Source organism: Leucoraja erinacea, chromosome 39 (assembly GCF_028641065.1).
Source record: "Leucoraja erinacea ecotype New England chromosome 39, Leri_hhj_1, whole genome shotgun sequence".
Taxonomy (NCBI): Eukaryota; Metazoa; Chordata; class Chondrichthyes; order Rajiformes; family Rajidae; genus Leucoraja; species Leucoraja erinaceus.
Window position 1 is genome coordinate 5,239,484 of NC_073415.1, and position 21,488 is coordinate 5,260,971.

Genomic DNA, 21,488 nt, shown 5'->3' on the forward strand with positions numbered 1-21,488 from the left:
ACAAGCAAAATTGATAAGTGAACCAGTAGGTGTGGTGTATTAAGACCTGGAAGGTTTTTTAAAATATACTAGAAACCAGATTATTAAACACCTGGGATTGAGGTAGTTGAAATGTGTAGGAAGGAACTGCAAATGCTGATTTAAACCGAAGATAGGCACAAAAAGCTGAAGTAACTCTTAATCTTAACGTCATTCATTCCCGCTGAGCTACTCCAACTTTTTGTGTCTATTGAGGTACTTGATGTGGATGAGGAATAGTTAATGAACAGAAAATGGGAGAAATAAACATACAGTTCTAATGTACTCTTTATTCCGAATATTCCGTTTTTTAGTCACTATTGGTTTGGAGAGCTATAGTCTATCGAGTGACAAGAGTCATTGTTGCAGGCCAGCTATTTACGGTCTGTTTCATCGAATGAGGGGAGAGGGTCGGATGTAACAGCTAAATAATTTGGTGCCATTTCAGAACAGGGTGGCAAGCTGGTTATGTGGAAGATAGTGATGAGCTTAAAGGGTATAGAGACAGACTGAGTGAATGGAAGAAGACTTGCTAAATAAAAGGTGGAAAACTGGGGTCATCCACTTTGATAGAAAATCAGTTTTTATTTTAAATGGTGGAATTTGAAGTTTTGATATTCAGAAGCATCTTGGTGTCATTTCCTACTATTATAAGTCATTGTGCAGAACAAAACCTGAAGCCATCTTGCCAGAATTGCATAAGACCCTGTTGAGATTCAACCTAGAATATGGTGTGCAGGTCTAGTATCCTATTTAAAGTTGCAGCTTTGAGAGGACGTGGCTGTGCTTCAACAGATTGACATGATATCCGAAATGAAACTAGACTTATGGCCGCCAAAATGTCTTAATGTTTGAGCTATATTCAAAGTAACTGTACAAATAGATTTTTCTTTTTTTGGAACAGCAAGGGGATGATATAGTCTTAATGGCAGAAGCTTTGGAAAAGATATTTCTTCAGAAAATTTCAGAGATGCCACAAGAAGAGATTGAAGTACCCATCCAGCCTACCAAAGGATCACGGGGACGAAGCAGAAAAGAAGCAGGTAAAGTGTATCTGTTTTTTTTAGTGCTAAATTTAATATCATGACACGGTTCGCAATTTGGCTATGAATCGTGTCATTCCACTACGATCATCAATGATTCAGCAAACTGTCAAGCACTTGGTATTCCAAGGGTCTGGTTCCTAATTTTACCTCAAAAGTAATTTTTTAGAAATGTTTGCTAGCATGATCCACATATACTTTTATGACCGAGATTTAACCAGCTTTTCCATATACCTATAGTTTCCATTAATATGTGTTTTTTTATTTAGTGTGTTGTCCTTGAATGAATAATCTGGAGAGAAGGAATGGGCTACGTTTCGGGTCGAAACCCATCTTCAGCCTTGATTATGATATTGTTCACTGAATCCTTACCTTGTTACATTTTAATGTACATTTTAGACTTGTGACTGGAAAGCTTTTTGAAATTTACTTATTTTTGTGACCTTCGCTTTGAATATTTAATGTAAGTGACTCTCTTTGTTTTTTTAGTTCATTCTAAAACCAACGTGTCAACTGTACAGACTGTCACACAGACGACAATGCCAGTATCCGCACCAGCACAACCACAGCAGCCACCACCTCAGCGGGCACCTCAGGCATCTCAGCCTGCGCCACCACAGCCGCAGCTTCCATTGGTATCTGTGCCGGCACCAACGCCACAGTCATTTCCTCCTGCAACTCCTGACTTGATAGTCCAGCCTCCAACCACAACAGTGTCTCCGCATACTTCAGCACCCCCAATGCCGACACTCACGCCAACAACTGTGATGACGACAGCGCCACAGCCTTTAAAGGTAATTATCTCTACAGTAGCATTCCCTCCAGTGTGTTTGGTTCATATTTACTCTTGGCTAACTTTGCCCAAGCTGGGGAATAGTTCCAAGTATGCAGGATTCATTTGCCTCATATCTATGTCCTCAGGAAGATATCAATAATTCAGTATTTGTGGACAGGAAATTGATCATTTAATGACTGAGTTTCCAAATTGAATGTGTTTATTGTATTCATTTTTTTCACATATTTGTAAATATTGATGACTTTATGGCTGAATTTTGGGGAAGAGTTTGAGAAATAAGAACTGAGAGAGAACAACAAGAATGAGATATGGGTTGGAATTTTCATGCCTTTTATTCTGATATCAGGTATTGGCTGTCTATTCTCGCGAAATAGTCAGAATTCAGGCATTCTCCAATGTAAAGGGGAAAAAATCGTTTGTAATAGTGAGGTCCATTTTATAAATCTTTTAACAGATAATTGACCACCAATGCTGATATTAGATTAATTCCCTTCTCATTTGTCATTTGCTGGTTAATTAATATTTCCTCAATTGGGATATTTGAATCTACAATGTTCTCTTTTATTTTTAAGCATAAAAAGGGTGTGAAAAGGAAAGCTGATACAACAACACCAACAACCAACGTTGCAGTGAAGAGTCGAGAGTCTTCTCCGTTAATGACCGAACCCAAACCTGCAAAGATCCCTTCCAGAAGTGGCAGACCTCCCAAACCTGCAAAGAAAGAGATTCCAGACTCACAACAGCAAATTCATCTTGAGAAGAGTGCGGGTGGAGGTGTTGGGATTGTCGGAAGTGGTGGTGATGGCAGTGGCAGTGAGCTTGTTGTCGGCAGTGGAAACGTTTCAGAACAGTTGAAGTACTGCACTGGGATTCTAAAGGAAATGTTCGCCAAGAAGCACGCAGCCTATGCCTGGCCCTTCTACAAACCTGTGGATGTAGACGCCTTGGGACTGCATGATTATCATGACATTATAAAACACCCAATGGATCTCTGTACTATTAAAGTAAGCCTATACTTTACAGTGTCTTTCAGCTGTAATTTTAGATCTTGTATTATGAAACACCATTGAAGCAGCTCTGATTACTTTGAGGTGTCCGTCGTCTTGTACTGAATCTTTTATCAGTGCTTAAAATAACCTGTGCTATATTTCATTGTCTGTCTTCAGACAATGTTATATCAGAATCCCAAAGTTGAAGATATTAGAAGTTGCATGGGCTGAAACCTTTTTGTAGTGTTGCTCTACTTTTTGCAACACTACTTTTTGAATTCTAATGTCACTACGGAGACCAAATGGAACCTAAAAAAGGTTTGAACTCCTGCATGTTGGCGAGATGAAGCAAATGTATTTTCTCAGAGGATTGTAGGTTTTTGGAATTCCTTTCCAAAGGGCAGTTCAAGTGGTCTTTGAATATTTTTTTAAGGTAGGTAGATTTCTATTGGCACATGGATTAAATAATAAATGAAGCTGCATAAATGGGAACGCAGAGTTCAGGTTATGGTCAAATCAACCGGGCCCTTATTAAATAGTGGAGCAAGCTTGATAGACCCATTTTCTCACTTCTGCTTGATTGATATGCATGTATACTATGACATACATACCGATTATATGATTGTTGTCAGTTTTATTTAACCTTGAGCTTCATGTGACTGATTTCCTTGCAACTGTTTTTTTTTTGTGAAGAGAAAGTATTTTATTGTGGCATTATAATTCTGCATTTAATAATCAGCTCTATCTGGCAGTGATGTTATGTTCATAAATACAATTCAGAAATAATAATCCAAACTGATTGTGTGCCCTGCTGCAAAATTAGATTGGTTATGGAATAGCACATGTTATTTTTTTATTTTGTTCAACGTCATATGTCATTCAAATTGGTAAATACAGAAGAAAATGTCAAGCAGCTTGTCAAGTTACAAACTTGCAAAACGTGAGGTGCTGGGGTAATTCAGCGTCTGTCAAGGAGATGGATAGGCAACGGGTTAGGATGTTTTGGATATGGATCGCTGGTCAGCATGGACATGGTGTGCCGATGGGTTTCTTGCTGTATCTTTAAACTAAACAAATATAACTATAGTTGTGTAATCCTTTGGAGGGTGTTGAATCTTGGGTATTTCCTACCCTGGAGAACTGTACCAGCTTGGTTATGTTCATGTGAAATAGAGCAAAACTTGAGCATCAAGGAATATAGGGATGGTGTGCTGAGATGGAACATCAGCCATTGTATCGATGAATGGGGAACTATATGGCCTATTCCTGTTCCTATTTCAAATATTCTTGTGCAGCCACTAGATTTGTCCTGGCAATTCAGGCTTGTGTATATTTTGTAGCAGTTTATCATATGGTTTGTGAAATGAACTTGACTTTCAGAATGAAACTCTCCCATATTAACATATGGGGTGGCATAGTGGCGCAGCTGGTAGAGCTGCTGCCTCCCAGCACCAGAGACCTGGGCTCATTCCTGACCTTGGATTCTCTCTGGGTGGTGTTTTCAGATTCTCCCTGTGGCTGCGGGTTTTTCCTCCAGTGCTCCTCCCACATCCCAAAGCCACGCGTAATTGTTGGTTAGTTGGCCTCAAGTGTTTTGCCCCGAATGTATAGGGAGTGGATGTGAAAGTGGGATAACATGGGACAAATGTGAACAAGTGATTGATCGGTGACCGGCATGGACTCAGTGGGCTGAAGCTCCCTTTCTTTCCATGATGTATCTCTAAAACTAAACTAAATGAAACAGCTAGCATTTTCTTTCTAATTATTTGGGGCTATGAAGTGATAAATTACAAATATAACTTTCATTTCGACATAGCCACACTATAATTTAGAAGCACTGTAGTTGCAGTGTCATTGGTTAACATTGTGTATGGGGCACTCAAAATCTGCTGTCCCACCAACTGTATTTTCAACCTTCTGTTTGTAGAAATGTTTGATTGGTTTCAAGTATTTCCCACATATTAATGAGATGCAAGTGAAGCTCTGAGCAACACTACTTAAAGGCACAAAGTCGCAAATTAAAGACAACTTGGAAGTTACTAGGGCGAGGAAAGTTGAACAAAATTATGCACATCCTGAAGATTAGTTGATTGGTGCCTATAATTTAATGGGATAGTCCAAGTGAAGGGGGTAGATAGGGTGAATGCATGGAGTATTATGCCAGGAGTAAGGGAATCAAAAACCAGAGGACATAATTTTAAGATGAGGGGACAGATTTAATGGGAAACGTGAGGAGCAACTTTTCCACACTGAAGGCAGTGGGTACATGGAATGATCTGCCAGAGGAGGTATTGAGGCAGGTTATAACAACATTTAAAAGACATTTGGACAGGTACATAGGTAGAAAAGGTTTAGAGGGATGTGGACCGTATGCTTTCTGGGAGAAGCATAGATGGGGTATCTTGGTCGGCACGGGTAGATTTGGGCCAGAAGACCTGTTTCTCTGCTGTATAACTCTAAATATAAACTTTAATGTCACTGATTGCGTTATTCCAATAATATGGTGAACATTTTTATTTTGTGTTGAAGTTCTGGTTAGAAATAAGAACTTAAGAAGCTGCAGTAGTCAGTCAGATTATTTAGTCTGCTCTGACATTCAACGTGCTTATGGCCAAGCCATTCTCTACCGCAACATCACTTTCTTTCTATAGCTTTTGGCTCTGCTTTATTTCAGAAGTCTAATATCTTGCTTTACTCCTGCATTAATAATTAAACATTCATTTTATAAATTGTTCAAGATTATGAAGTGATCAACTACAGTGACATTGTCCTCACAGCTCTCAGGGATAGAGAAATCCAAAGATTCATATTTAAAAGAACTTCCTCCTTTTCATATTAAATTGATGGCCTCCTAAATTGGTGCAACCTGGCTGCCTAACTTTATAAAAGGTTACACAGAAAAGCTGGAGAAACTCAGCGGGTGCAGCAGCATCTATGGAGCGAAGGAAATAGGCAACGTTTCGGGCCGAAACCCTTCTTCAGACGGAAGAACTTTATAACTTTATAAAACCCTGCTTCGAAATATTCTCGGCATTCGTCTGTCAACCTCCATCATAATCTTGTATTTATCAAGAAGATTTCGAACTCCAATAAGTATAGGCTCCACCTCTCTCGTGTCAAGCCCTTCATGCCAAGAACCAGTGTAGTGAGTCTTCTTGGATAAATTGAAGCAAATGCCGCAATAATTCTTGTGGAAGAAGAGAAGTTGAATAGGATGAAAATAGACACACTTAACATTTGATGGTCTATTCAGTGGGGGGGAAAAAGCAGTTGGCTTTGATGTATGCTTCATGATTGTTGAAGTAAATGTGGCAGCAGCAGAGTGGTGCCAGGGGATGTCTAGAATGCAGCTGTGAGAATGTTTGGAGTTAGTAATTTAAGCAAAGGGGTGATACGGAATAAAATAGGGACTAATCATTGATGACCTGTGATGATGAAATTCCTATGGAGGTTACCTTAGTCGTTATAGGGCATAGTTTACTGTTGAAACAAAGGTTCCTATGTTGCACACAGTGAAAAAGACAGTAAGCAGGATATAGAAAATGGAAATGCATTGATTTAAAACAGAAGATGGTGTTAAGTTGTGCATTTGGGAAAGAATGAGAAGCAGTTTGAATTGGATGGCAAAATCTTTTCAAATATGATGCATGGAAAAAAAACTGAGAGTAAAGGTTCTCAGCCTTGAGGCTACAAGCCATTTGGGATTTGCAAAGATTTAAGGAAATAGTAACAAAGATGCTTGATAAGTAATCATGTATATTTATAATATGATGACTACCGCTTGTGTTGCAGAACATATCAGTTTACAAATTGGTCGTGTGCAGAAATGCTTTAGGAAACACGGACCTAGAATTTATAGACCCTTACGTTAACATAATTTGAGACAATTTACCAAATTAAGCAAGTTTCTTTCATGCTTAGCTAAAATCTTGCCTGTAGTGAGTGCAATGAAGATGAACTGAAGAAAACTAGCCTGATCTGAGACTAGTTCGTATACAGCCACAACAGGTTAACGGTAGATGCAATTTCACTGGCTCTCCACTCCGCACTGACCACTTGGACAATAAAAACACCTACACCAGGCTGTTGTTTATAGACTACAGCTCGGCGTTTAATACCATCATCCCTGCCAAGCTGGTTACCAAGCTCACGGAACTGGGCCTCTGTGCATCCCTCTGCAATTGGATCCTCGACTTCCTCATTCACAGACCACAGTCTGTTCAAATTGGAGGAACCACTTCTTCCTCAGTAACAATTAGCACGGGAGCACCTCAAGGCTGCGTGCTTACCCCCCGCTTTACTCGCTCTATACCCATGACTGCGTAGCCGGTCATAGTGCGAACTCCATCATCAAGTTCGCCGATGACACCACTGTGGTTGGACGAATCACAGATGGGGACGAGTCAAAGTGTAGAAGTGAGATTGACCGACTGACCTAATGGTGCCGGCACAACAACCTGGCTCTCAACATCAGTAAGACCAAATAACTGATTTTGGACTTTAGTAGGGAAAGGATGAGGACCCACAATCCTGTTTATATCAACAGGACGATTGTGGAGAGGGTCAATAACTTCAAATTCCTGTGTGCATATATCAGAAGATCTTTCCTGGACCCAGCACACTGATGCAATTGTAAAGAAGGCACATCAGCGACTCTACTTCCTGAGAAGATTACGGAGATTTGGCGTGTCTAAGAAGATTCTCCTAAACTTCTATAGGTGCACGGTAGAGAGCATTCTGACTCGTTGCATCGTGGCCTGGTTCGGCAACTTGAACGTTCAAGAGCGAAAAGGACTACAAAAAGTTGTGATCACCGCCCAGTCCGTCAGCTTTGACCTCCCCACAGTCGAAGAGATCTATCGTAGTCACTGCCTCAAAAAGGCAGCCAAAATCATCAAGGACCTACACCATCCTGGCCACACGCTTATCTCACCACTGCCATCAGGAAGAAGGTACAGGAGCCTGAAGACTGTAATGTCCAGGTTCAGGAACAGCTCCTTCCCCACAGCCATCAGGCTATTAAACACAACGAATAAGCAATGAGCTCTGAACGGCGAAAGACTATTATTATTTATTATTTGCACTTTATTTGTTATTTATTGAACTTTTGTCCCCGTTATATACAATGTTTACATATTCACATATTCTGTTGTGCTGCAGCAAGTAAGAATTTAATTGTCCTGTCCAGGACATGACATTTTAATCATATGGAAAACTGGGGAGGCTGGGCGCATTTTGCTTGGTGCAGAGATGGTCAAGGGACATTTTAATGGAAGTATTATGATGTCTCCCGAGTGAATTAGTAAAAAAAGGTTTCACCTGGCTGGAACTGGTAGATGCAGATTTAATGTCTTTGGCAAGAAGACTATCTTCCATGCTGTAAGTATCTGCATCAAAAATTTGGAACTGCATTTGAAAATCAAAAATTGTATGCTGGATATGTGAAAGTAAAGCTAAATTATAAGTAGCAGGTAGATAAAATATTTCATGGTATTCATGGATTGCTGCATACAGTATGTATTACATTAGTTTAATTATGATCTAATTAAACTAATGTATTCGGGACATTTGTTTATAGGGTGTTTATTTAATGAAACGAAAGAATTATAGGAAGTGTATGCAGGGATATAATATTTGAAGCTATAGTAGATAGATTTTTCTGACTTAGAAATTTATGTGCAGACATTTCTCAGGAACGGAGCCCTTGCACGCATGGGAACTGCATGTACAATTCAGTGATTTCAGCAAATATCTATAAAAGATTGCGACTGTACAGTCAAATCAGCTTGTTTTATTTTCTTTTTCTCGATAGCAACTAGTAGCAACACACCAAAGGTATTTCAATGTTCAACTGTGTCCAAATTCTGTTCAGGGTCTGTGACAATCAAGGTTTCATGGACAGTTTATTGTCACATGTACCAATTAAGGTAGAGTGAAATTTGAGTTGCCATACTAAGTTAAAAACAACAAGACACACAACCACATAAGTTAACATAAACATCCATCACAGTGGATTCCACATTCCTCACTGATGGAAGGCAATAAAGTTCAATATTTTCCTCCTTTGTTCTCCCACCGCCGGGGGAATCAAACCATCCGCAGTTGGGGTAATCAAAGCCCCCGCAGCTGACGATCGAAGCCCCCGTCGGGGTGATCAAAGCTCCCGCGACGGGGCAGTCGAAACTCTTCGCGGCATGGAGCTCCTGAGTCGGCCTCTTCTTATCAGAGACAGCGGGCCTCACGGTGTAAATTCCTCAGGCCCCGCGGTTGGAGCTTCGATCCCTGGCAAAGGGATCGCAAGCTCCGCAATGTTAAAGTCCCACAGACTCCCGCGGCTTGGAGTGCCCGTCGGTCTCCAGGAAATGACGCCAACTCCATGATGTTAGGCCGCAGTGGGGACGGAGGTAAGATACGGGGGGAAAACCGCATTTTCGTCGAGGTGAGATTGAGAAAAAGTTTCCCCCGCCCACACACACGCACATACACATAAAACAAACCAAGGAACACTAAAACATACTTTTTAACACATGTTAAAAATAATAAATAGAAAGGACAGACAAACAGTTGTCTATTATAAATCAAATCTTTCACAGATATTTGCTGAAATCACTGAATTTGACAAGCAGCCCCCATGTTATGGAAGAGCTCCGATCCTGCAAAATATCTACGCTGATTTCTAGGTCGGAAGAATCTGTATACTATAGCTACTCGTATTGGATCACTCTGCATTGTAGCTTTAAAACTAACAGCTGAAGAAGTTGAGAACTGATGTGAACACTACTTGTAATCTATTACTTACCATGGGCAATCTTTGTCACAGCTGGTATAGTTATCCTTGGACCAACTTGTACTAAGTAAAGCAGTTGTCTGTTTCTTGGTAATCTACTTTTCTTCTCTACCGTAAATTAATTTTAATTTTAGTTGTCTTAATGAATTTCTGATAAATCAAAGCTATGTTGATAGACACAAAATGCTGGAGTAACTCAGCGGACGGGCAACATCTCTAGTTAGAAGGAATGGATGAAGTTTCAGGTCGAGACCCTTCAGTCTGCAGAACGGCCCCGATCCGTTACGTCACCCCTTCCTCTCCACCATGTGTCTATCTTTGGTATAAACCAGCATCTGTAGTTCCTTCCTACACAAAGCTATGTTGATTACAGACAGACATTGGCAATAAGGGTCCAAGGCCCAATGGTCAGGGATGTACTTTTTCTCGTTGCATTAATCTCGTAGATCAAATCTCATTTAAAGGCAATAGTTTATCATAGAATAAAAAGCTTCCCTTTCTTTAAATAAATCTTGGTTCCTTGTGCGCATGGCTTGCCTTTATTTGTGTTGTCTGGAACATGCAAAAATCGAATTAGTGGCATGATTGACCACAGTGAGTGTAGTTGTCACAGGCTCCTAAACAGAATTTGGTCATAATTGAACATTGAAATGGCTTTGGGTGTTGCTCCCTGTTAATATCAGAAAGAAATGGAAAAAGTTAACAGATTTGCCTGCACAGTCACAATCTTTTGCCGATGTTTGCTCAAATCACTGAATTGTATAGGCAATCAGTCCCCATGTTATGCAAGGGATTTGTTCCTGTGAAATGTGTAGGAAGGAACAGCAGATGCTGGTTTAAACCGATATACAGGAAAAGCGGGTGTAACTCTTGCGGGTCAGAGAGCATTTCTGGAGAAAATTAATAGGTGATGTTTCGGGTCGAGACGCTTCTTCAGACTGGGGAATGTCTAAGCCGATTTCTCCGTCAGAAAAATCAGTTTACTCTGCTCCTCATATTGTACACTTGCTATAATTTGTTCATGCTACAGTTGTTTTCTGAAGCATTCTTGGTCTTCTATCACATTTTAAATATGACTAAGAATGCTCCAGAAAATTGCAAGTCATTGAAACTGTCACTCATCTATCAGAAAGGTCAATGGGATTCTTCAAACAAGAGACGGATATCCTGTACTGAGCTTGTAATTGTGTTTCCAATCATTGCTGACTAATTTATTTGTAGTTCAGTAACAATTTAGCATGCTGCTGCAATTACATTTCCATATGTAGCAGAAAAGAAGCTTCCATAATTATTGGTTACCTGCACTTCTCCATGAAATGATAATGTATTGGAGCATAGGCATAACACACTCTCTTTTGATATTCGTTTTATTAAGTACATTGAACCATTCTACTGTGAATCCCAATGTAGGTTATAATTAGATTTTCTTTTGTACATCTTTGCAGGGTATGATTCTTTTGATCTTAATAAAATCAAACTAGGATTAAATGCAATTATTGAGTATACTGGAAACATCATAATCTGTTATATGCAATCCTTAACATATTTACATGAAAGAAACTGATTAAACATTCTATTGAAACATTTTTCAGTTAATTATTCAATTTGCATGGAAAAGGTTTTTAACTGCGGTTAAGTAAATAAGATTCCATTTTGCTGCAAAGTGACAATGTATATTTATCACAGTGTAGATTTTTTTTGTTCCACTTGCAGTCTCCTTTCTCAGTCTCATCTCGTGCAGAATGATTTTCTTGGTGAGTGTGAGTGAACTGGATTATACACCTGCATTAAAGTTGTAAGACATTAGCAGAGTAGGTTTTGAAGGTTGTTTCAATAACAAGGAAGCGCCTTTTATACATGGTGTTGGAAGCAAATGTGCACTTAGAGTAAGTTGAGTGCTTTTATTTCTGATCGTTATCTTGAGATGCTTTTGGCAATATTTTTTAGTGACTTGGCCCTGTTGTTTTTCCCTCCAGCACATTCTAAAACTTGGGTAACCAAGAGAGAAGAACCGAGGCAGTGAAATGGGTGTCAGTTTTAAACTGGATTAAAATAAATTCTTGCAAATTGTTTCCCCCCCTCCAACTCCCATAACTTCCAGTATAATTGTGGAAGATAAAGATTTTCATATCCGAGTGAATTTTGAAGTGGTTTATATACTTCCAGCTAGTCGAACTTTGGATAAGTAATGTGTGAAATAAACAGTTTTAAAAATCAGCATAATCCCAAAAAATTCTGAAATACAAAGAATGCTGGGACATCGTAGGTGTTTAAAGGATAAAACTAACACAGGAAAAAAATTGCGATGGACTGTTGATGTAGCAATGAATGCTGCCTTTTTTTCAGTAACGTAATTTTAGCTCTTGGTTTAGGGAGGGTAGTCTGTATGGAGCACCATGCCATATTATGGAGTTCCCCCTTCACCACCAGTTGGAGGTTATAGATTCCAAAATATCACATGTTACTTTCAACTTGGATTAATAGAGTTAACTTAAGTAGCAATTCTTCAAACACAAAATAAATATGTTGGTGGGTATTTCTGTTTAATTATTTGGTGGCCAAATTGTCCATTTGTTGAGCATTCCATTTTTTGGACATTTGGACATCTAAACCGTCGTAGAATAACTGTTAGTTTGAATGATGAGCAGAGAATTTTTTCCATATACAGTTTGAGTGGTGCTGTTTTTGCAGTAAAGCAATTAGAATTTGTCTGCCTTGTTTCTTACGTTACAATGATGCAACAAAAATAATTCCTGATGTAACATTGCAGCACATGTTGGTGATTTATATTTCAGTTTAATGCATGGAATGGGCAAACTAATATTGAGGCCAGAGTAGGATAAAGCACCATAATGGATGGGGAACGGGTATATCAAAGGCCCGTGCTTCACTATTTGCCAGTTGGGACCAGTGCATATAATAATGGCTTATGGTTCAATGAGCAAGTGTAAGAGAGACACCAGAATACAGTAGATGAGATTCCAATCTAATGAAGTTGCAAAACAATAACAATTATACTCTTGTCTCATCTAGTTGTAAATAGTGGTGGGCAATTAAATATCGGAATGGAGAATGTACTCCAAGTACGCCCCGATCCTTCATGGACTAGGGATTTGGTGTTAAACTTGAGATGGAAGTATTGCAACTGCATTCTGTCAAAAGTGCCAAATCAATTGGCCATCCCCAATTCCTGTGATTCTCAGCACCATAGAAAACAATATTTAACCAAATCAATTTTCTCCAGAGATGCTGCCTGTCCCGCTGAGTTACTCCAGCATTTTGTGTCTACCTGCACAGACTATATCATGTGTCACAGTCCACTGCACTATGGTACTCGAGTTAAGCACAGCTCTGGGCTTCAATGCAGTCGTGATACTGGTGCCGACCCTAACAACATGGGAAATCGCCCAGGAATGGCTTGTTCACATTTGATTTCCCAACGGATGATTGACGACGTTCCGGCTTTCGGCAGCGGCAGCAACATCACCACGGAGGTCCACTGGACTGGAGGACGGCATCTCTGCCTGGATCAATCGCCTCAGCGCAGAGGGAGAACAAGGAAGGAAGAGACGGAGACTAAGACTTTGCCTCCATCACAGTGAGGATGTGCTTGGTGAACTCACTGTGGTGGATGTTTAATTTGTGTTTATTGTATGTTTTGTTATTATTGATTCTGTGTACGACTGCAGGCAACATAATTTCGTTCAGACCAAAAGGTCTGAATGACAATAAAGGAATCTAATTCTAATCTTTTCACCATCCACAAAACACAAGCCAGAAGACTACTTTCTTCCTGCTTAGATGGGTGCAGTTCCAACAACCTTAAGGAGCCTGTCGCCAAACAGGACAAGACTGTTTGTGGATGAGGCATTCCAACTCTAACTAGTCATTCCTTCCTACATACAGTGTATTCAGAAAGTATTCAGACCCCATCACTTTTGCCATATTTTGTTACTTTACAGCCTTATTTTAAAATGGATTAAATTCATTTTTTTTTTAAATCACCAATCTACACACAATACCCCAGAATGAAGAAGCAAAAACAGGTGTTTAGAAATTTTTGCAAAGTAATTAAAAATAAATAACTGAAATATCACATTTACATAAGTATTTACATAAGCTTTGCTATGACACTCAAAATTGAGCTTGGGTTCATCCTGTTTCCATTGATTATCCTTGAGATGTTTCTACAACTTGATTGGAGTCCACCAGTGATAAATTAAATTGATTGGATATGATTTGGAAAGGCACACACCTGTATGTAAGATCCCACAGTTGTCAAAGCAAAAAGCAAGCCATGAAGATGAAGGAATTGTCCGTAGACATCCGAGACAGGATTTTGTGGAGACACAGATCTGGGGTAGGGTATAAAACACTTTTTCTTCGGGCAGCAATTGCAGCAGTGTTTTATACCCTACCCCAGATCTGTGTCTCCACAAAATCCTGTCTCGGATGTCTACGGACAATTCCTTCATCTTAAATGGAAGAACTTTTGACATGCACTGTCAACTGTGGGATCTTACATACAGGTGTGTGCCTTTCCAAACTATCCAATCGGGGGAGAAGGGCTTTGGTCAGGGAGGTAACCAAGAACCCAATGATCACTCTGACAGAGCTCTAGAGTTACTCTGTGGAGATGAGAACCTTCCAGAAGGACAACTATATCTGCAGCACTCCACCAATCAGACCTTTATGGTAGAGTGGCCAGACGGAAGCCACTCCTCAGTCAAAGGCATATAACAGCCCGCTTGGCGTTTGCCAAAAGGCATGAGAAACAAGATTCTCTGGTCTGATGAAACCAAGATTGAACTCTGGCCTGAATGCCAAGCGTCACATCTGGAGGAAACCAGGCACCACTCATCACCCGGCCAATACCATACCTACGGTGAAGCATAGTGGTGGCAGCATGGTGCTGTGGGGATGTTTATCAGCGGCAGGAATGGGAGACTAGCCAGGATCGTGGGAATGTTGAACGAAGCAAAGTACATAGAGATCCTTGATGAAACCCTGCTCCAGAGCGTTCTGGATCTCAGACTGGGGCGAAGGTTCACCTTCCAACAGGAAAACGACCCTAAGCACACAGCCAAGATAAGGCAGGAGTGGCTTCATGACAAGTCTATGAATGTCCTTGAGTGGCCCAGCCAGAGCCTGGACTTGAACCCGATCGAACATTTCTGGAGGTACCTGAAAATAGCTGTGCATCGACGCTCCCCATCCAACCTGACAGAGCTTGAGAGGATCTGCAGAGAAGAATGGGAGAAATTACGCAAATACAGGTGTACAGCGTCGTGCCAAGCTTGTAGCGTGATACCCAAGAAGACTTGATAATGTAATCGCTGCCAAAGGTGCCTCAACAAAGTACTCAGTAAAGCGTCTGAATACTTATGTAAATGTCATATTTCAGTTATTTATTTTTAATTACTTTACAAAAATGTCTAAACACCTGTTTTCGCTTTTTTATTATGGGGTATTGTGCGTAGATTGATGATTTGAAAAAAAAAAATCAAATCAATTTTCGAATAAGGCATCTTGGCATCGTGTTTGGTCTAGAATTTGCGGACCAAAGGGCATGTGCTTGTGCTCTACTGTTCAATGTAGCACAGCAAGATTACCTTAATCAGAAAAACTCAATTTTCAAGTTGACAACATCGTGGGCAGTTGGGGATGGTAATAAATGTTGCCATGACCAGCAATTCTGTTAAGCATTTATCAGTGGGCTGGATATTTACTGTGTTACTGTGATGAAATTAGATTCCCACACACACTGCTGCATTTAGTAAATGATTTCTGCACGAGGCAGAGTTTCAAAGACCACGGTAACTCGAGTTGTTTCATATTTAGTGTTGATGTCCGTTAGGACATGTTTCATTTGGCAGACGTTAGGCAGTCTTGTATTTTTTATTTTATTTTATTTTTTGATTAATAGGTGAAATTAAAAACACATGACCCAATTTATTTGATTAGCCCCCTTCAATATGCTGTTGGAATATGGAGAACACTGGAGCAGTAAAATAAGTTTGTTAAAGTGAGAGCTGTATGTAAGATGCGTGTGTGTACTTTGTGAACTTTTGAGGAGAATATGGGTTTTGTTTTTGGAAACTTTGACTGTTTTGAAGCTGTACAAAGATTAATATTGGTATATTACTGAAAAACTTGATCACATTTGCTGTAGGTTAACATTGTCTAGCCATTTGTGTTTTAAATTGAGACGGCAATGTTGGATGAAGAAAAAAATTCCTTTCAATGCTTGAACCTGGGTTATTTTTAATCCAAAAAGATGAATTTAGTAATCTGGAGGTTTGAATCTTTGTACAGTATTCCTGATTATAACATTGATTTTATACAAGCCAGTAGCAAACACCCAGGTCTTAGTTTTGTTAACTTGAATTAATTCCAGTAGTATTAATACATAAGGAAGTTTAAGGTACTTAATTTCAGAGTGACTGGAAGGTTGCCTGTGAGTTGTAGCCAATGTCTTGATCTTTTGTTTGCTTTTAGGCAAAAATGGACAACCGACAATATGGGGATGCTCAAGACTTTGCAGCAGATGTTCGGTTGATGTTCTCCAATTGTTACAAATATAATCCTCCTGATCATGAAGTGGTTGCGATGGCAAGAAAACTGCAGGTTTGTATGTGGTTGGTTTATTTAGTTTAGTTTGGAGATACAGTGCGAAACAGGCCCTTTGGCTCACCGAATCCGCACCAACCAGCGATCCCTGCACATTAATACTATCCCACACACGCTAGAGACAATTTACATTTATAACAAGCCATAAACCTACAAACCTCTATGTCTTTGGAGTGTGGAAGGAAACCAAAGATCTCAGAGAAAACTCAACGCGGTCATATGGAGGACGTACAAACTCCGTACAGATAGCACCCGTAGTCGGGATCGATCCCGGGTCTCTGGCGCTGTAAGGCAGCCACTGTCGCCAGAAAGGAATACTTATTTCATTGGATCCCTCTACTGGACTAGAAACATGTATTGTTCTAATACAGGTTTCCATAGTTTAGATTAGTATGGTAGTAAGACGTTTAACTAAATTCGATTTAAGCCATACGGTTGTATGTTTTTAATGGAAGGAACAAATTAAAGTAGCCTTAAAGCAGTTCTTGCAAATGAAAATTTATATCTGTTGTAAATTAATATCTCATTCGTTGTCCCCAATCTGTCATTGAGATCAATAACAGTGTAAGACCATTGGTCGGAAATGTGGAAAACAGACGTTAAAGTTATGAATGCAAGTCAATAAGGTCAAAGTAAATGTATCAGATCGTGGGACGGTGCAGTGATAACACTTTTGTCTGTGAATCAGATCTCAGATTCAGACAGTGTTCCAAAAAATTAAGCAGCTAATGCAAGTTGACATGATTATATTACTGACCAAGTACTATTCGAAGTGGCTACTCTCAAATATTCAATTGAATGTCTATCCATTGAATACCTATCTAGTCAATTGTACACAAATGCTCTTATGGCACATTATCATGTATTTCTTAATGTTAACAGGTGTTTGTTCAACTATCATATTGCTGTTGATGAGTTTGTGCAAAAGAGCTGCTTTCTTGTAGACACCCAATGCCGGAGTAACATAGGAAAACGGATAGGTGACATGTCAGATCAGCACCCTTCTTCAGACTGAAGAAGGTGTCCGAAGAAGGGTCCCCACCTGAAATATTACCTATCCATTTTTTCCCAGTTACTTCAGCATTTTGTGTCTCTGATATAAACCAGCATCTGCAGTTCATTGTTATTAGGTAGCGGCTGTTTTATGTCCTTTTTTCATTTCTAACTCCACTTGGTGGTGAATTGCCATGAGTATGTGAAAGCTGCCATATGGCAACTAATTTTTTCTTGACATATTGAGCTATTAAAAATCAGAGCAAATTAACGATTTTGAATTATTCCATGCCTTTGTTTTTAGTACAATTAATATATCGTGCCCCATAAAATAAGTAGTGGAGAGGGTACATTACATACTCCACGAAACCAAGCAGGGTTTTAATTGTGAGGGTTTCAAAATCGAGACCGTTAAAATAGAAGAATGACAATGGTTTCTATTGTTTTTGAGAGGGTAAATAGTGAGCTATTCTTTCCAATAATAAAGGTTATATATCTGGGATTTATTAGAGCCCAGGCTTGTATTGGGTTCAAATTGCTCGTGGTCAGCTCAGGATACATAACTCTGGATTTGGGTTGGTTTTGTTAACTTTATACCTGAGCAGATCATTAACTGGTTGATCAATTTTACAGAGGTTAAAATATCGTTCTCACATTGATAACTACAACAGTATTAAAATGCTGAATTGGAAGGCATTGAAGTAAGAGACCGTTTACTTGATCCCTGCAGTAGTTTTGAGTTCCATAATTATATTTGATCATCAATTTTTAGTTGGGGAATTTTGTTTTTCATTTTCAAATATGTAACTTTTTATTAAGGAAACTATTCAATTTCAATTTGGCATCTTTTACCCGAGTTTTTGTCATATGAATGAATAAAAATGTATTAAACACGTGAAAATAAAGTACCAGAGTAAAAAGAGGCTACTGGCTTTTGGCTGTTGAGGAGAGCTATTGCTCATAGAAAAAAGCTGTTTTTATGTCTGACTGTGGCGGCTTTGAGCGTCCGGAATCGCCTGCCAGAGGGAATTACTTCAAGAGTTTGTGGCCAGGGTGAGAGGGGTCAGAGATGATCTTACCCGTTCACTTCCTGGTCCTTGCAGTGTACAGTTTGTCACTTTCTCAACTGATCGAACGATGCTCTGCAGCCTCCGGATGTCATGTTTGGTGGTTGAGCCAAACCAGACCATGATAGAGAAGGTGAGGACAGACTATGGTAGTGTAAAACTGGGCCATCATTGCCTGGTAGACACAAAAAAAAGGGAGTAACTCAGTGGGACAGGCAGCATCTCTGGAGAGAAGGAATGGGTGAATTTTCGGGTCAAGACCCTTTTGACTATGGGGAGGGTCTCGACCCGAAATGTCACCCATTCCTTCTCTATCTACTTTCGATTTAAACCAGTATCTGCAGTTCTTTCCTACACCATCATTGCCTGTGGCAGGTTGTGTTTCCTTAACTGCCGCAGGAAGTACATCCTCTGTGGGGCTTTTTTTGACTGTAGTCGATGGTGGTTCTTGGAGATGATGGTTCCGCGGAACTTAAATGATTCCACAGTTGTGACTAGTGTTCTTGATGATGAGTGGAGGGAGGGGAGGGGGAGCTCTCCTAAAGTCCACAATCAATTCTAATGTCTTAAGAACATTGAGTTCCAAGTTGTTGCAATAGCACCAGGACGCCAGCTGTGTCATTTCCTGTCTGTAGGTAGATTCCTCCCCATCCTGGATCAGCCCAATCAGGGTTGTGTCGTCCGCAAACTTGAGAAGCTTGACAGAGGAGTCTGTGGAGGTGCAGTCGTTGGTGTAGAGAGAGTAAAGGAGAGGAGATAGTACGCAGCCATGCAGTTCTCTGCTGAGGGTCAGCGGGTCTGAGATGTACTTTCCCAGCCTTAAATGCTGCTCCTGTCAGGAAGTTCGTGATCCACTGGTAGAGTAGTTGAGGATCTGTCAGCTGGGAGAGTTTGGAGTGCAGTAGCTCTGGCACAATGGTGTTGAATGCAGAGCTAAAATCCACAAACAGAATCCTTGCATAGGTCCTGTGCTGGAGGATGAAGTGCAGGCCTAGGTTAACTGCGTCATCCACTGACTCCACGGGATAGTGGGACTGACATATGATGAAAGAATGGGTCCACTGGACTTGTATCCACTGGAATTTGGAAGGATGAGAGGGAATCTTATAGAGACACAAAATTCTTTAAGGATTGGACAGGCTAGATGCAGGTAAAATGTTCCCGATGTTAGGGGAGTCCAAAACCAGGGGTCACATTTTAAGAATAAGGGGTAGGCCATTTAGGACTGAGATGAGGAAACATTTCACCCAGAGAGTTGTGAATCTATGGAATTCTCTGCCACAGAAGGCAGTGAAGGCCAATTCAGTGGATATTTTCAAGAGAGAGTTAAAGGCCTGTCCCACTTACGTGTCCTTGGCACGCAAATTACGTGGTCCCGTGGTTGCGTTGAGGCGCACGGGCATCGTATAGCCGCGCGGGGCCGGTCCCACTGAGAAGCGCGGAGGGGTATGTAGTTGTGCGCAACATCGCGCGGGGCTCCGAAATTTTTGTAGTGAACAAAATCTTCGCGCGCCAATGGCTTGTCGCGGAACTGACGGCCAAAGTGGGACAGGCCCAAGACCCTGGCGCGCGCAACGTCTCATCTTCAACAGCAGCAGAAGCAGGCAAACGATCGCCGAACTCGGCCTGGGACTCACGGCCGTTGCGGTCCGGATCCACTCCTACTCCCAGAGCGGGGCCAAGAAAATTGAAGATAGACACAAAATGCAGGGGTAACTCAGCGGGACTGGCAGCATCTCTGGAGGGAAGCAATAGGTGACGTTTCGGGTCATCATCCTTCTTTCAGACTGAAGAAGAGTCTCGACTCAAAACATCATCCATTGCTTCTCTCCGGAGATGCTGCCGGTTCCCGCTGAGTTACTCCTGCATTTTGCGTCCATCTTCAAATGACGTCATGCGCTCCAGACGGCTGTGCGGTCGAATGAAGTCACGTGCGACCTTCGCGGGACCGTTGCGTAATCAACGCGACCACGAGGTCGCGTAATTAGAGTGCCAAGGACACATAAGTGGAACAGGCCCTTAAGGTTTAGCTCTTTGGGCTAAAGGAATGAAGGGATGTGGGGGGGAAAGTAGGAACGGGGTACTGATTTTAGATGATGAGCCATGATCATATTGTATGGCTGGCTCGAAGGGCTGAATGGCTACTCCCGCACCTATTTTTGTATGTTTCTATGATCTATTTATCTAGCAGGGGTTTGTGATACTTTTCAGGTGGGCCAGCACAAGTCCTTCAAGGGTTTTTATGATTGCAGAGGTCAGTGCTACAAGCTTGTAGTCCTTAAGACCAATGATCCTTGTTTTTGGGGTACCGGAACAATGGTGGAGACTCTGAAGCAGGCAGGGACAGTGAAGGTTTGCAGGGACTGATTGAAAATGTTTGTGTAGACTGGTGCCAGTTGTTCGGCACAGAGCTTAAGGGTAGAGGGGGATCCGTTGTCCCATCCTGGAGATGTCTGCCCTTTGGGGATATCTGGGTTGTGTTTCTGCCTTTTAAATCTGCAGTAGGTCGTTGGTCAGCTGCCAATTGTCCAAGGAGTGGGGGTTTCCTCTTGTAGCTGGTGATTTCTTGCATGCCCTTCCACACTGAATATGGGTCATTAGTTGAGAACTTGCTCCTCAACTGGAAATTGCTCCTTGTTTTGACATTAGTCTCCCTCTTTTTATGCAAGTGAATGATAATGCAAGTGATTTAATGCATTGTTCAATTTAGCTGGTAGTTGGATTTCATATCCTTGCTTTGTTCTTTCTAGGATGTGTTTGAGATGCGTTTTGCAAAAATGCCAGACGAGCCCGTTGAACCAGTTGTTCCATCTCCTCCTCCTGTACCACCTCCGCCCAACCAGGTGTCATCCTCATCTTCGAGCGACAGTAGCAGTGATAGCTCCTCTGACAGCGACAGCAGCACAGACGATTCCGAGGAGGAGCGGGCACAGCGGCTGGCTGAACTTCAAGAACAGGTACTGCCTTTGAGGCCTCCATACAAATAGGTTAGCCATGATTTTAGTATCATAGCTCCACATTTCTGCAGTAGACAGGATATTATTTTAAGTTATTTTAAACTGAATGATTGCCACCACTTTACAATGAGTTGATATTTTGAAATCATTTGACTTAGACAGTCAGAAATTATTATGAATGGAACTCTAATATCCATTTATACGGGTT

The 21,488-nt window shown here is 40.8% G+C and overlaps 1 protein-coding gene across 9 annotated transcripts in view; it reads left to right on the forward strand.

The window, feature by feature from the left end:
* The window catches only part of brd4 (bromodomain containing 4), a 133,525-nt gene that overhangs the window by 52,717 nt on the left and 59,320 nt on the right, over positions 1-21,488 (forward strand). For 8 of the 9 annotated variants that reach the window (XM_055664100.1, XM_055664107.1, XM_055664106.1 and 5 more), the window contains 5 exons: positions 923-1,061; positions 1,551-1,855; positions 2,430-2,861; positions 16,132-16,260; positions 21,074-21,280. In XM_055664100.1, the coding sequence (XP_055520075.1) occupies positions 923-1,061; positions 1,551-1,855; positions 2,430-2,861; positions 16,132-16,260; positions 21,074-21,280 (1,212 nt within the window). The remainder of the gene's footprint in view (positions 1-922; positions 1,062-1,550; positions 1,856-2,429; positions 2,862-16,131; positions 16,261-21,073; positions 21,281-21,488) is intronic. The other variant, XM_055664104.1, reaches the window with a different exon arrangement.